At 37.6% G+C, this 16,022-nt stretch overlaps 1 protein-coding gene across 1 annotated transcript; it reads right to left on the bottom strand.

Annotated features, from left to right (window-relative positions):
* Positions 1–695: 695 nt before the first annotated feature.
* On the bottom strand, positions 696–3,308 carry LOC145124369 (heterodimeric geranylgeranyl pyrophosphate synthase small subunit, chloroplastic-like). Its single transcript, XM_079059689.1, has 3 exons — positions 3,088–3,308; positions 2,077–2,436; positions 696–1,452 (listed from the first exon to the last, which is right to left on the bottom strand). The coding sequence occupies exons 2-3, from the start codon at positions 2,413–2,415 to the stop codon at positions 805–807; spliced, it is 987 nt and encodes a 328-aa protein (XP_078915815.1). The 5' UTR covers positions 2,416–2,436; positions 3,088–3,308; the 3' UTR covers positions 696–804.
* Positions 3,309–16,022: the final 12,714 nt, after the last annotated feature.

The following is a 16,022-nucleotide window of genomic DNA, read 5'->3' as shown; positions in this document are numbered from 1 at the left end:
TTGAAATTTTTCCACAACCAAACGCACTCTTAATTTTCCATATTTTTAACCAAATTACACTTAGTTACCATTTACAAATCAATACATAAATGACAACAAATAATATTTAATTTGTTCTTACGTTATTTATTTTTAATTATATTTAATAGCTTAATAAACACTTAAATTTTCCTAATATTAGTGATTATACTAGTGAAATGAATTTTCAAGAGTAATTTTGTTAATATAGTCGTCTCGTACAATGCAACGTAGAACCAAAGGTACATCACTGAAATCCAATAGTGTAACGAAAATACAAAAAATTGTTTATTGGTCTATTGTATATTAACTAAAATATCAATGACCCAAATAACAAATTGAATATTATTAGTTATTTTATGATATTAACCCTTTAATAAATATAGTTATATTGTATAAATCTACATGTATTCATATGTAATTGTGTATATTTGATTTTGTTGTTCATATTTTTACAATAAACATTTTCCTTTTCGCTAGTAGCTTAAATAATAATCTGCTCGGCTTACGAAAAAGATGGAATAAGAAATAAAATGATCTGTTACACTGAAACGAAATGAAACAATGTAACCCAAATTATATTTGTATACTTAACTAGGACGACGGTTGCTTTTATGCACATATTATCATTAAGTAAAATAAAAAGATCACAATGTAATCCAAATACAACACATTCGTTTTGACTAAAATACTTTTTTATTTCCTTTTCCAAACAAAACTAAAATATATAAGATAACTAAAGTCTTTATATTTAAAACATGACAGAGATTACAAAATTTAACAGAATCAAACCTTATCAGCAAAACTAAACCCTCTATCAACCGCATAATCAACAAAACTATATAATGGTAAAACCTTGTCACCATACTTCTCAAAACCCTCCAACTCCCTCTTAGCCTCCGCCCGCAACTCCTCCGCCACTTCCACCGCCCTATCAACACCATAAACCGCCACATAACTCTTCCCGGTCTTCTCCTCCCCTTTCACTTTCGCCTCCAAAACATCATCCACCACTTGATACAAAATCCCCACCGCCCGACCATACCTTCTCAACCGTTGGATCTCATCATCATCACCGCCCGCCAGTAAACCGCCACAAACCGCCGAGCACTCGCCCATCTCACCGTATTTCTTTTCGTGGATGAATTCTACGGTGTTTGGTGGGCCCTCGAGGTCAACAAATTGACCCGCGGCCATGCCAGTGGACCCCACGGCTCGGGCGATTTCGGTGATGACGTGGAGGAGTTGGGTTTGGGGGACGAGGTTAGTGGGGGTGTGGGAGACGATGTGGCGGAACCCTAGCGGGAATAGGGCGTCTCCGGCCAGGATTGCCATGTCCATACCAAAGACAGTGTGGTTCGAGGGTTGACCACGCCGTGATGGATCGTCATCCATGCATGGTAAGTCGTCATGGATTAGAGAGGCCGCGTGGACCTATAAAATTTCTCTTCATTATCTAATTTTATTTAAAGAGTAAATTGCAAAATTGGTCCATGTGGTTTCCCAAAAAGTACAGTTTGAGTCCATTTTTTTTCATTCGCATGGTCAGTCCAAAATTGAAGCTAACATTCAGATTTGGTCCCTCGAGTTAACTGCCGTCTAAAAGAAAAGAACTCAAACTGCACTTTTTGGGATACCACAAGGACCGAATCTACATGGAAAATGGAAATTTCAATTTTGGACTGACCATGCGAATGAAAAAGAAAGCGCTCAAAGTGCACTTTTTGGGAAACCACACGGACCAATTTTGCAATTTACTCTTATTCAAAGAGTAAATTAGAGAAATGGTCCTTATGGTATGTGAAATTTGCACTTTAAGTCCAAGTTTCAAAAATTTAGCACCAGCAATCCTCATCCTCATGGTTTCATTTTCTTTGATGGCTTAAAACCAACATTTCAGCTGTAAGTTTTTTAAATATGACCAAATTGCCCTTGGACCAAATTTGTTATAGATTTTTTGGATGGTGAATCACGAATTGATTGTAATGTTTAATAAAGTGAGAAAGCATGAGAGGAATTGGAAAATATAAGAAAAAGAATAAAAGAAGACTTACGTACCATTTCAAGGGCACAGGCGGTGGGGAAGGCGGCAAGGCGGTTGCCGCCAAGGAGTTCACAGGCGGCAACACACATAACTGGTGGTGCTCTTTTTGCTCCTTTTGCAAGAACAGAGTAACGCATGGATTCATAGATTTGATTAGGGTACTGGACAGGTATAGCTTCATCAAGCTTCTGATTAATTTCTTCTCTTAGAGTTGACCAATAAGTTTTAAGGTCAAAGGTTGTAGAGATTGATGATGAGATAGTTGAACAACATCTGATCTTTTTTTGAGTTGCAGAAAGTCTCTTTGGGAAATGAAGACGTGGACATGAACTTATGGCTGTTGCAAACACCATCTTTTCTTTGTACTATCTTCCCTGTTTTTTGTTTAAAATTTAAGTTCAAATGTTCAATATTGTAGAGCCTAGATTGAGGAGATAATAATCTACTTTACTCTTTTCACCAATATGGACTATGTACTTTCATTTTTTTTCTTATTTAGACATTATACTTTGACAAATCTACCCAATTAGCAGTGATAATTGCTTTGTGTAACATCCACAATTCGCTAATGTCAAAACTCAAAAAGAATTCGTCCAAAAAATGGATGAAATCGCAGCAACAATTTGAAATAAAAAACTTATTTGCTGAGAAAATGAGAAGATGACAGAGAAGAAGGTGAAATCGATAATACCTAATGATGTTGAGAAGATTAAATCGCATATGCAAGGAAAATTCAGAGCCAAAGAGGAAAAAAATGAGGCAGTCGTTGAGATGATTGAAGTCGCAAACCTTATTTGCTGAAGATAAAAGGGGAAGGGTAAAATTGTATTTTTATTTCTTTTGCATCCGTATGAATTTAGAGGGGAACCTCCTCAAAATCAGAAATCATTAACAATCAATATGCAAAATTAGCTATAAAATCGGATTCAAGAATCAATCACATAAATAAGTATGCAAAATCAGAAATCATATGCTTGGAAATCGATCAGATGGAAAGTCAAAAAAAATAAAATCGGTATTATTACCTGTTGCAGAAATTGTTTGCAGGCTCCGAATCAATTGCAACGATGGAATCGATCAGCTGGAGAAGCACCAGAAGAAGGAATCGATGTATGAAAACGATTGCAGGTGGTGGAAGAAAAGAGGATTACAGATTCGAGCTACCTGCAGCTTGTGGGAGGCGACATTCGATGAGCGCAACGATGGAGGATGTGGGGTATTGGAGGCTGTCACGATGATGATAAGGGTAAGTTAAGGGTAGTTGTGTCTTTTACAACAGTTATGTAAAGTAGTAATATGTAAAGTAGTAAGTAGTTTCAACAAGTTAAAACAGTATTTGCAAAGAGTACATAAAAATTGTTTTAAAATATTCTTTTTTTTTTAATACCCAAAAACTTTTTTTAATTTATTGATTTTTGAAAAATTCAATAAGTTAAAAATTCATATTTAAATGAATACCCAAACACCTATTAGTCCATCTAAGAAAGATTATATTTTTTTAATCATATACACTTGCTGTGGCATTTTGGTAGTAAATGACAATTTATTACCAAAAACAAACAGACAAAAGTTGGAGAAGTAACAATTAGTTACAGGATAAAAAATATACTTGATATTTTTATATTTATACACATTTTTAAACAATATTTTAATACATTTTATTTAATATTTTGGTTATTTGCAAAGATATTTGGTACTTGCTGAAATTGAATTGAATTTTGCAACCAAAATGAACACTCTTGAAGAATTAGGATCAAAATTGACAAGAGTGGGAACTTTGGAGGATGGAAGCTTAAAAGAAGAAAATTCCAGCGAAAAAACCCAAGTCACGATGTGGCCATTAACATCACGACGTGGAGTGAGTATTCCAAAAGATAAGTATGCGGGAAGTCAGAATCCTTGCCCGATAAAGATTTGTACCCAATTCACGACGTGAAACCTTTGTTCACGTCGTGAAGCATGAAAATTCCCAAAACTATAAATACTCCTTCACTTTTACGATTTTAGGAGGTCGGCTGAGACATATTCTGGAGAGATAACCAAGTTTGAAGGTCAGAAAAAGGCGAAAAACATATGTTTGAAGAAGAATTGATTGAAGATCGAGAAATTGAAGAACATATTCATTACATTAGTTTGGTACACTTTGATCATGTCAATTTTAATTGGATTTGTGTTTGCGTTTTCAGCCATGAGTAGCTGAATTTAGCTGCTTCCGTTTAGCTAGATGAAGCTTTCACTCTATGGTTTACTTTATCAAATTATGGATTTTAATAGTTGGTTTTGAGCTTGTGTTTGATTTTGAATACATAGCATGTTAATATTGGATACTTTGATTGCTTGAATTCAGATCTGTGTAGCTTAGTGACTATTAAATTGCATGAACTTGTTACCTAGTAGTTTAGTGACCATTAAATTACTAGAGGTAGAATCGACAAAATCTTAGATAAGTGATAAAAATGACTAATTTAGTTGTGTTGGAGAACATAAATTATGACCATAATTATGTTTATTTAGATAAATCTTACATAGTTTATCTATATCCAGTAACTGATTATGTGTTTTGCTTATGTATGACGATACAAGGTAGTTCATGAATTAGTGAAAATATTAGTAAATTCGGACTTGAATTGCTAATAACATAATATTTGATAACCAACTTTAATAATCCATAATTTGTAGCTAACCATAGAGGAGAAGTGGATTCGATCTAAACGGAAGTGTTTTAGAATATTGATTGAAATTATTAGTTAATTGTTTAAGTTTGTCTGAACTTGTAAAATCAGATAAAAACCAATTTAAATGTTTGCTTGTTTTAGGTTAATTTTTAGTAATTAGATTAGTTAATTAAATATGTTACATGTGTTAGATACCCAACTTACTTTACGATACTATAAACTGATTAGGTACACTGTCTATAAGTGTATTAGTAGATACATTGACAGAGCTTCTTTAGGCCTGCCCCCCCCCCCCCCCCCCAACCCCTGTTTTTTTTTTTAAATTAGTCATGTACTATTAAAAATTTACATATTAGGCCTAAAACTATAAAATTTGACTTTAGCCCCCTGTTTTTCAGTTTTTATACATATTAAAAATTTTACATATTAGGCCTAAAACTATAAAATTTATGAATTTCAGATCCACAAACATAAAACCTAATAAAAATAGGGGAAATGACACAACAGTCCAACGAACTTTCTAGGGTTGGTTCAATTAGTCCCTAAAGTATTTTTGTTGCTTTATGAGGGAACAAATTCGTTTTTTCGAGGTCGATTACGTCCTTTTGGACAAAATGAAGGGGTCATTCGGTTACCCCTTTGACTTGTTGACCAAATACCTGGTACTATTCATCTTCTCCTCTTTTGCTTTCTTCACCTTTTTCCCCTGTCTGCTCTCCACTTTATCTTCATCGATAAGTTTTCACTCTCCAATAGCTTTCTCTCTTCCATCACTATACACACAGTCTTTTAAAACAAACCAAATTCTCATTTCACACACAATTAAAGAAACACTATAATTTGACTATTTAGCTTTAGCATCATCGGGAAATGAAGAAGATGTTAACCTGGCAACAAGTCTACACCATCAAGATAAAAACCATTATGTAGAAAGATAAAGAAAGAAACATCTTCATCATCTGGACAGATGAAATGCATTTTTTGACTTTAAAAGGCAAAATCTAACGAAAACGATTCCAGTTTGCAAATCAATTGCAGACCAGAACCAATACGATCGATTTCGATTCCGAGATTGGAAGCAACAGTCCTAATTGCGAAATAAAAGACGAAACGCATTGATTGTGAGATCGACACATGCGAGTTCATAAACTGAAATTACGATCACAATGTGTTGGTTGCAGTAACTCTGAATCCGAATCAAAATTACTTCCGATTCCGAAACCGATTCCTTAACTCTGATTCCGGTGAATCATTTCCGAACAACCTTATTCCGATTGCGAATTCAGAATTTGAGCCTTCCGATTTAGACTGAAATTCCATTTTACAAGCTTTACGATTTGGTCGATGGTGTTCAGGTGTCAACGCTTGTGGCAGAGAAGATGATGTTGAATCCGATCGAGTTACCGGATCCTTTCAATATCCTCCTTCTATGAATCATGAAATTTTAGGCGTGAAATCATATACAAAGGTTTGATGTGCAACCATTGCTGTATAATGGAAATCGATATTGAGAAAGTCAAAATGTGATTTTGACTTTTAAATGGAAAAGAGTTGATGTTGCTACTGAAACCTGCTATAATAGGTTAGAGGGACTAAAAAAACAGGTTGCTTCTAACCTTATGCCCCTATAAAGACACAGAATTAGTTTAGGGACTTAAAAGGTCAACCCTAGAAAGTTTGTTGGACTGTTGTGTCATTTCCCCTAAAAAATATGGTAGCGCAACTAATTACATTTACCAATTCACCAATACATCATGAAAATTTATAAAACAATCATAGGGTTGAGTAACAAGCATCACTCACTGGAGGATACGACGAAGAAATTGGACTCTTGAATGGCCACCGGCGCCTTCGGTACGACGGTGTTTCTTTTTCTTTAGCTTCGTAATCAGGAATGGAAGAAATAAAACATATATAGTCATATCCTGCTAGAGTGCTAGTACCTTTCAGTTTAATAAATAAACAAAAAGGTAAATTGCAATAGGGTAATTTTAATCGTATGAATGGAATCTTATATATACCGATCATGATTGATTTTTGTTGGTTTATTTCATCCATCTAATGATTGATTTTCATTTTATCACACCCTCTAAATCTGCATAGAAACTTCAACCAACTCTTATTATTTACTAGAACAAATTACTGAACTCGTCCCTATGGTTTGTTAAAATTTCGTGTTTGGTCCCTAACTTTTGTTTTGCACTTGGACCGTCCCTAGGTTTTGATTTTGTTACGATGTAAGTCCATGCCTAATATAAAATGTCTATAATACCCAAAATATTTTATTTTTCAGTTTTTTTATATTTTATTAATTAAAATAATCAGTTAACATACATAGGTGATAGGTCCTACCTCACTCCCAAACCTAACGCAACGATCTCACCTTTTCTCCTCATCTCTCATTCTCTCACATCTGATAAAGAAAGTAACTCAGCCCCACCACCGGAGACACCAAAGCGACGGACGCACTGCCCTCAGACCGTCGTCTACTCTATATTTCTTTACTCTTTCTTCTTTTCGCTTCTATCTCTCTCGCCGGAAACCTCTTCCGATGCTATCATCCGTTCTGTAAAGGTTTTCCCGACGTCGATTTCTCTCTGTTCCGTCTTCCTCCTATTTTTGGGTCGATCTGATTCTTGATCGCTTTCCTGAAGTAGATTTATTTGACGATGGTCGATGGCAGTGGTGGTGGCAGCAGATCTAGTGGTGGAGGCTTCAGGGCACGGTGGTTATGGCTTTATAGCGGAGCTTGTGGTGACTTCAGAGCGGATATGGTAGTGACGTGTGGTGTGGTGTGCGTCGATTCTCTAGTCATCTGAGTTTTGGTCTTGCCAGATTTGAGTTACAGGTTAGGGTTAGAGGAGTGGGTGATGGTTTTCCGATAATGGGGTGGCCGGTGTTTGTTTCAGATTTGTTCAGATCCGCATCAGCTTTGGTTTTCATATCTCATCAATTGTTTAGGTTATATAAGAGATTTTCTGGATGTATTTTCATTTTCCGATGTTGTCCGGTAGTGGTTAGGTTTCTGATGATAGCAGTCACATGTGGTGGTGATGGTGTGATTGTTTGATTTCTGGTATGATTTTCAGGTTTTCGGATAAATCATGGTTTGATAACTGTTTGAGGTTCGATTGTGGTGGTTTTCTGATGGTTGGCAGCGGTTAGAGGTGGTTGATGGTGACTTGCGGTGGTTAGAGATGACCGATGGTGGCTGGCGGAGGTTCGAGGTGGCTGATGGTGGCCGATAACTGGCTGTAGGAGTGGGAGTGGGAGTGGTAAGAGTAAAGCAGGAGTAGGAGTGCAAGTGGGTCAATAAATCACTTAAATCATTTCTTTTAATTAAAAAATAATAAGAAAATTGAAAAAGAAATATTAAGGGCATTATAGTCATTTCCTATTAAACATGGACTTAATGTTGGGTTTTGAGCACTATAACACTCCTATGGTGCACATGCAACCCTAAATGCTTTGGATCTATGTTTTCTCTAATTATACATGCATTTTGTTTTTCCAAAGCATTCTCCATAGCTAGCATACAAATGAAGCTATACAATATAAACTTAGTTTGGATGCTTACCTCTTGAGTATGGTAGAGTTCTTGACCTTTGAAAGCTTGAGCACCTCAAGTGTGATGCCTCTATTGGTTCACAAACACCAAAATGCAAGAGGATGACTTAAGATAATAAGTTACTTGACTCCAAAGAGTGTGTAGCCGAATTTGGCTTATGGGGTCACTATTTATAATGTGGCAAATGCTAGGGCTACACTTTGTAAACCCTAATGCTCCATGACTTTTCACATTCTTATGCTCCATGGGTTTTAACCTCCATGGACTATCCATGGATTAGCCCAACTATATAGTCATGGATCATTAGCCCACATTACAAGAATCATTGATTTACATAATCAATCCCCATATATTTAATTAGTCTCTTTTGACCACAAAATTAATTCCAAATTAATTCTTGATCAATGCTAATTAAATAATATGATTTCATATTAATATATTATACTTGTAATATATTAATAAACCATAAATAACTTTATTCTCAAAATCCATCCTATCAAGTTGCACTGGTGAAGGCAACCCAAAAAGGGACCATGCTACAATCGGGTCAAGTACATCCCAGTTATAGTTATGGGCTTAGACACCAAATCCAACAGTCTCCCACTTGGATAAGTCTAAAAACTATAGCTGCCAATGTAACTTCAGGATCCGACTTAGCAATCGTAAGATTTCAAAAGCCGCTGTCAACTCTGACCCAGTCACTGACACATCCTTTTAGATAAGGGATCATATACTCCTCTGTTCTCAAGATATCAGCTATACAAATACATGGAACAATATCATACTTATTGTCCAGCAGTTTGTTTCCCGATTTTTGATTCGTCTGACATAGAACATAACTGAACACATCAATTTAGTTCTGACCGGGCCCGACACATAAGTCAAAACAGAATCATCGAGGGGCCCAAGATATTGCTTTAATCATCTTAGGATAAAAGGGAACAGATAAACTTTGACATTATATGCTTATACTAACTACTCATCAAATCATGCACAACGACACGTTTTATAACATCAAGTTACTGATGCGTTTTCGTGCCATCAATGCACAACCGACTCGTAGTCAACAACTCATATATCTTGGTTTGAAGACTATATGATATTATCGTCTCACAATCACTCGTGATAAATTCCATGAAGTGATTCAGGTGAGCGCGGGTTGATCCAATACTCAAATCTTATTTCAGAAGTACTCATGAATGGTGTAGAAAACTGTTGTTATGCCTAACTCCTTAGACAATCTACAAGCCAACTCATGACAGTCTTCTTTCATACTTACTTCCAACGTATGATCGACTGTGGATGGTTCGAATAAATCTTATTATTTTGGAAGTCAAAACATGCAAAGTGAAACAATAGTAAATAATTGACACAAGACAGTAACTTTATTTATAAATAAAAACCATTTTATTTAATCATCAAATGTCAATTACAATTTAGCTATTACAAGTTTCTATTTATCTAACCACTAAAACTAATATCGTCTGTTAGCCTAATGCCCCTTGCATGCTGCAAGTGCTTAACCCAAGTCAGTCCCTTTGTAAGAGGATCTGCTGCGTTGTCCTCTGACGATATCCCCTTTACCACAAGGTGTCCTTCTTCTACTTGATGTCTTATGAAGTGGTATTTTCTGTCGATATGCCTGGATCTACCATGATCTCTCGGTTCCTTGGCTAAAGCAACCGCCCCTTCATTATCGCAGAAAATTTCCATAGGCTCCTTTATGGATGGAATGACTCCAAGGTCTCCGATGAAGTTTTTCAACCATATCGCGACCTTCTATGCTTCGCTTGCTGCTATGTACTCTGATTCACACGTTGAGTCAGCTACAGTCTCCTGCTTGGAACTTTTCCATGTTACTGCTCCTCCATTCAGGGTAAACACCCAGCCCAACTGAGAGCGGAAATTATCTCAGTCGGTTTGAAAGTTGGCGTCGTTATACCCTGTCACTCTCAAGTCGGCACTCCCACCAAGGGTAAGGACCCAATCCTTAGTCCTCCGCAGGTACTTGAGAATGTTCTTAACCGCAGTCCAATGAGCTATACCGGGATTCCCTTGATATCTGCTGAACATGCTCAAAGAAAAGGCCAAATCAGGGCGAGTACAAGTCATAGTATACATGATCGAGCCAACTGCAGAAGCATATGCAATTTGACTCATCTCTGCTATCTCAGCCTCTGTACTCGGACTCTGAGTCTTACTTAGTTTGGTATTTCTTAGGATAGGTAGTTTACCTTTCTTGGGGTTCTCCATGCTGAAACGCTTCAACACCTTGTCCAAGTAGGTACTTTGACTAAGTCCTATTAGTCATTTTCTCCTATCTCTCAATATCCTTATTCCAAGGATGTAACCAACTTCTCTGAGGTCCTTCATAGCGAAACACTTTCCAATCCAGGACTTAACCTCCTGCAAGGTTGGAATGTGATTTCCTATGAGTAGTATGTGATCTACATACAATACCAGAAAATTGACTATACTCCCACTAGCTTTGACATATACACATGAATCATCCTCGCTTCTCGAAAATCCGAAATCTTTGACTTTCTCATCAAAACAAAGATTCCATCTGCGAGATGCTTGTTTCAATCCATAAATGGATTTCTCAAGCTTACACACTCTATTAGGGTACTTTGCATTGACAAAACCCTCTGGCTGACTCATGTAAACATCCTCAGCCAACTTCCCATTAAGGAAAGCAGTTTTGTCATCCATTTGCCATATTTCATAGTCATGAAATGCAACTATGGTTAGCATAACCCTTATAGATTTAATTTTTGCTACTGGTGAGAAGGTCTCATCATAGTCAACTCCATGAGTTTGAGTAAAGCCCTTCACAACCAGTCGCGCCTTATATGTGTGTACTTTCCCATCCATGTCGGTCTTCTTCTTGAAGATCCATTTGCACCCGACTGTCATACATGGACTGAATCTCGCTGTCCATAGCCTCTTTCCACTTAGCAGACCCGGGGCTCGCCATGGCTTCCTTGTAGTTGTTAGGCTCATCCAGATTTACCAGTGTTCGATCACTGATAAACGTATCACCTTCATTAGTAATATGGAAACCATAAAACTCAGGTGTATTTCTAACTCTACTGGAACGCCTCAGGTAAGGACTCGTTTAACATACACGTTATTAACCTAGTGTAATTATCATATTTTGTAAGCTTGTTAGTGAATATTATTGAATATTATATGATTTTGAGCGTTGAGTTCTAACAAGATAGTTTTTACGAGATTTGAAGTAAAACTATGTTTAGAATCATTCGGAAAATATTGGAAGTCTTATGAGATTCCGATCAAAAGTCAACTATTGAAATTAACGAAAATATAAAGTTGGAAATAAGTAAAAATAATGTTATTGAAAGTTGTATATTATCTTGTTAGAAATATGTAGGCGAAAACCTCATCGAAATCTGAGTTATAACGAAGAAGTTATGACTCATTAAAGTTTCGCGACAGAATCGGCACGACGTTATATGACGTAAAAAGTGAGTTTTCAATAAACTACTTTTTAGCTTTATTGATCTAAATGAAAGTCGTATTATTCGTTAAACCGAGAATTTTCATAAAAAGAACGTCCAAATCTGACTTCGTATGAGGAAGTTATGATTTTTCTAAGATTCAACATATCAGTACACAGCCCGAAACTCGAAATAAATATCGAGTGATTTGTAGCCAACACAACTTAAACGATAATCGAAGGTCTCGTCAATAGGAATACAACGGTAAAAAGATAGACGAAAACGGACGTCGGATGAAGAAGTTATGAAATTTTAACGGACTTTTCCTGTCCCAGCTTGTTAAAAATATAATATTAAAAATAAAGTCAAAATTAGCCGATAGAGTCTAAACGAAAGTTGTAGAGTATAATCGCACATACGCGTTGATATAAGAAACGTCAAAAACGGAGCCCGTATGCGAAAGATATGAAATTTTGAAGTTTTAGACACAAACTTCGAGGAGGTCGTACGCCCAGCGTACTTATGTGTACACGGTCTGAAGTTAGCCACGTCGCCCTACTCCTTCGCATGTTGCACACGTGTTCGTAGATATGACTCGTCCGAGATGATCCCTTCCTACACCCAGCGTAGTGGCTGGTAAAGAAGTACGCCCCGCGTACCATGATATTACGCCCAGCGTAATCAGGTGCTTCGGATACTATAAATAGGGTGCGAGGCTGCCCGATTTATAGTTACACATTTGACACTTTTACACCCTCTACTTCATTTCAAGCTATCCTAACACCCCCTGAAGCCTAGGAAATCACCCCAACACCCGAAGCAAGCCCCAGAGCACCGAAGACCCCGAGAAAATAATATTTTCAGTCGAAACTCTGCCCGCACAAAGCCCAGTTTTCAATAAAAACTCCCAGTTTCATCAAAGAAAGTCATTTTTAGAAACGAAGTGTTGCCCAAATTATCATTTTATCATTCAGTTATTTCACGGCGAGTTAAATATAAGTACAATTGTATGTTATGTGTTATATGTTCAATGTGCTTTCCTGTGTTATCCTGGTTTTATATCATTGATCATGTAGATCATGTCTCGTATCACTTTTGATATTGGCTTTCAGCCTTTGGCCATGTAGAGCATGTCTCCTATTATTCTGGTACTGGAATTATGCCTTTGGCCATGTAGAGCATGTCTCGTATCACTTCTGGTATTGGCTTTGTGCCTTTGGCCATGTAGAGCATGACTCATATCACTTTTGGTATTGGCATCGGGCTAGGTAGGGCTGAAAGCCTATATATTCTAGCAAAATGATAATCAGAAATTGTTTATTTTCTGTGCCACTTGGACTGAAGTCTTATTGATGTATATCATGTTGAAATTTGTTGTATCTCATTGATTGTAAATCTTTGAATCAAATCATTGGTTGATATGGAAAGCCTGTCATATGATACACATATGCATTTGTTGTTCTTTGTCCCTCTTTACTCCTGTCATATATATATATATATATATATATATATATATATATATATATATATATATATATATATATATATATGACATAGCGTTATATTGTAACTGTTATTGAACTCACTAAGTGTCACCCACTTATCCCTGTCAGTGTTTAACTATTGCAGGTGATAAGCCTCCAATATAGTCATGTACTGTTGGAAGATGTAGAATAGATAATATTATTACTTTTGTACTTAGTGTATAAATTCCTGGGAAGTTATGTAATATATAAAACTTTATAAAAATCTTAATAGTTGGTTTGTATCCAGACTTTTATAAATTATATTATGTGTAACATCCGGATTCCCAGGTATCTTATTTTAAGTATTTATCTTGAGTTTTAGGGAGGGACTCGGCGAGTAGGCGCTCAGACTCGCCGAGTAGGATCACGAATTATTGTTTGGTTTAATGATCGGACTCGACGAGTAGATGCGTGGACTCGGCGAGTCCGCGCTGTAAAGTTAAACCCTAAATCTCAGGGCCTGAGCCCTATTTAAAGGCCCTTATGGCCGTCATTTGTGGTCACTAATCCCCTCTGAAAACCCTAGAGAGAAAGGAGAGCTTAGAGAGCATTTTGGAGGCTAATTCTTCATCCTTTGGTGTGATCTTGCAAGAAGGAGTGGGAAAATCCAAGCTAGATCGATTATGGAGCTTGGATCTGTGTTGTTCACACTGAGATTCACGTTTTGTGGTACAAGTTCCTTCCCATTTCGTGTATTTGATAGATTCCTTGAATCTAGGGTTTCCTTTGCACAATTTTGAGTTAGATTGTGAAGCATATGAGGTCCCTTTAGGTAGAGATGATAGATCTGGACCTTGAGAGGTCCAAAAGGTCCCAAGCTTCCAGCTTTATGACGTTTCATGTGAGCCTTGAGAGTAAAACCCCATTTTAAAGGTTATTTCTCCATTTTTGGTCTTATAAGCATTGCATGAACGTAAAGTTCGAACCTTTACGTAACTTTTGAGTGTTAGAAGGTTGGATCTACTGGTTGGTGAAGCAGATCTGACCTCAAAAGATCTTTTGAGTGTTTTCATGGGAGGAACTCGCCGAGCCCATAAGGGACTCGACAAGTCGGGTCGGGTTGCCCCGCGACTCGCGACCTGTGACAACTTGTTGAGTGTAGGGTTGACTCAGTGAGTCGAGTGAGGACCAGGGGCGAAGAGGACATGCATGTACTCGCCGAGTCACACGAGTGCACTCGGCGAGTCTGGTCAAAGTTGACCGTTGACTTTTGTTGACTTTTAGGGTTTGGTCAATGTTAGGGTCTTTGGGCCATGAAAGGGGTAAAATGGTCTTTTACCCTTCTGAGAGTACTAAGAGAGGGTTTAGTCTAGCCTTGAGGGTTGTATTGATTAAAGTGCTTATTCCATGTGATTAGGCGGGGGCTAGACCAGATTTTACCGAGTTCGAGATTTACCGAGTTACCCGAGGTGAGTCTTCTCACTATACTTTACCATGAGTGGTAATTAGAGTTATGTGATAGAGTATCTTGTATGCTATGTGTTGCACTGCATTATTTCTATGTGATTTATGATGTGTGTATTCCAGAGTTTACAGAGTTAGGACCGGAAGGTCCACAGAGTTAGGATCAGAGGGTCCACAAAGTTAGGACCAGTGGGCCCACAGAGTTATAGCCTCGAGTGGCTAATATGTGTTATATGTGGTATTTTGGGGAACTCACTAAGCATTTATGCTTACAGTGTTTTGTGTTATGTGTTTCAGGTACCATTGAGGATCGCGGGAAGGCGCCGGCATGATCAGTACACACTATTGGAGTTTTATACATTTTGATATTGGGATGTGTTTTTATGGATTTGAGATGTGATACATTGAGATTTGAGAATATTTATGAATGAAATTATATTCTTAAAAGTGAAAATTTGTTTGAAAAATTACGGTGTTACAAGTTGGTATCAGAGCCTTGGTTTGAGGGATTCGGATGCACCTTCGAGCGCATTTGAACTCAAACTGCGGATTTGAGGAAATTTTTTCGAAATAAAACAAAATTTTTCTGAAAGAGTAAAAAGATTTTGAAAAGAGCAGAGCAGAGCAGTGTGTACGATCAGCCTGCGCCCGAACGGTGATTTCCTAAAATACCCTTATATTATGTGTTATGAGATATGAGATAATATGTTATGCATGCTAGAGTAGGCTAGGTATTCTTATTAGGACTAGAGTGGCCTAATTTTTGATGCCTTAGCCTAGGGGTTTTGCTGCTAGGAGATGCTTGAGAGTGAAGTAGATAGCAGCGAGGAGCTTATGAGAGATCTGCTAGAACGTAGACTATGCATAGTGAGAGTAGAGTACTTGGGATTTGGGATCCTAGGAGGAGGACTTGGGGTGGATACTGATGCGGTGTGGACGGTAGTATTGGGCCCGGACTACTGAAGACACCGGAGCAGTGCGCAGCCCAAGTAAGAATCCTTAGGGTACCAGGGATCGAGTAGGAATGTGATATCGAGTGTGTGTACACTCGAGCGAGTCTCTGATATTTTGTGTTGTATTTCAGTGAGACATCATGGTTGGGACACGCCACACACCTGAGAGCAGTGGTGTTAGTGATGAGGAGATTCGCAGGTTGATTCATGAGGAGGTGGCTGCTGCCATCCGAGCCGAGATACCAGAGATGTTTGGGTCTATCAAGACCACCCTGATCGAGACTTTTGACGAGAGTTACGCTGCTCTTACTGATGTTGCAGCCACCGCAGTCGTCGCTGCTGCGAGGCTGCAAGGGGGTGACTCGTTGCTGTA

The sequence above is a fragment of the Lactuca virosa genome, chromosome 7 (assembly GCF_052849685.1).
Source record: "Lactuca virosa cultivar CGN04683 chromosome 7, Lactuca_virosa_CGN04683_v6, whole genome shotgun sequence".
Taxonomy (NCBI): Eukaryota; Viridiplantae; Streptophyta; class Magnoliopsida; order Asterales; family Asteraceae; genus Lactuca; species Lactuca virosa.
The sequence above is the reverse complement of the archived record's forward strand: the minus strand, read 5'-3'. Positions and strand labels throughout refer to the sequence as shown.

Bases quoted from the DNA above. Each gene is read 5' to 3' on its own strand.
- LOC145124369 (XM_079059689.1), bottom strand. From the start codon at position 2,415: ATGGTGTTTGCAACAGCCATAAGTTCATGTCCACGTCTTCATTTCCCA. The intron at 1,453-2,076 runs GTACGTAAGTCT...GAAATTTTATAG, and splicing joins CCGCCTGTGCCCTTGAAATG to GTCCACGCGGCCTCTCTAAT.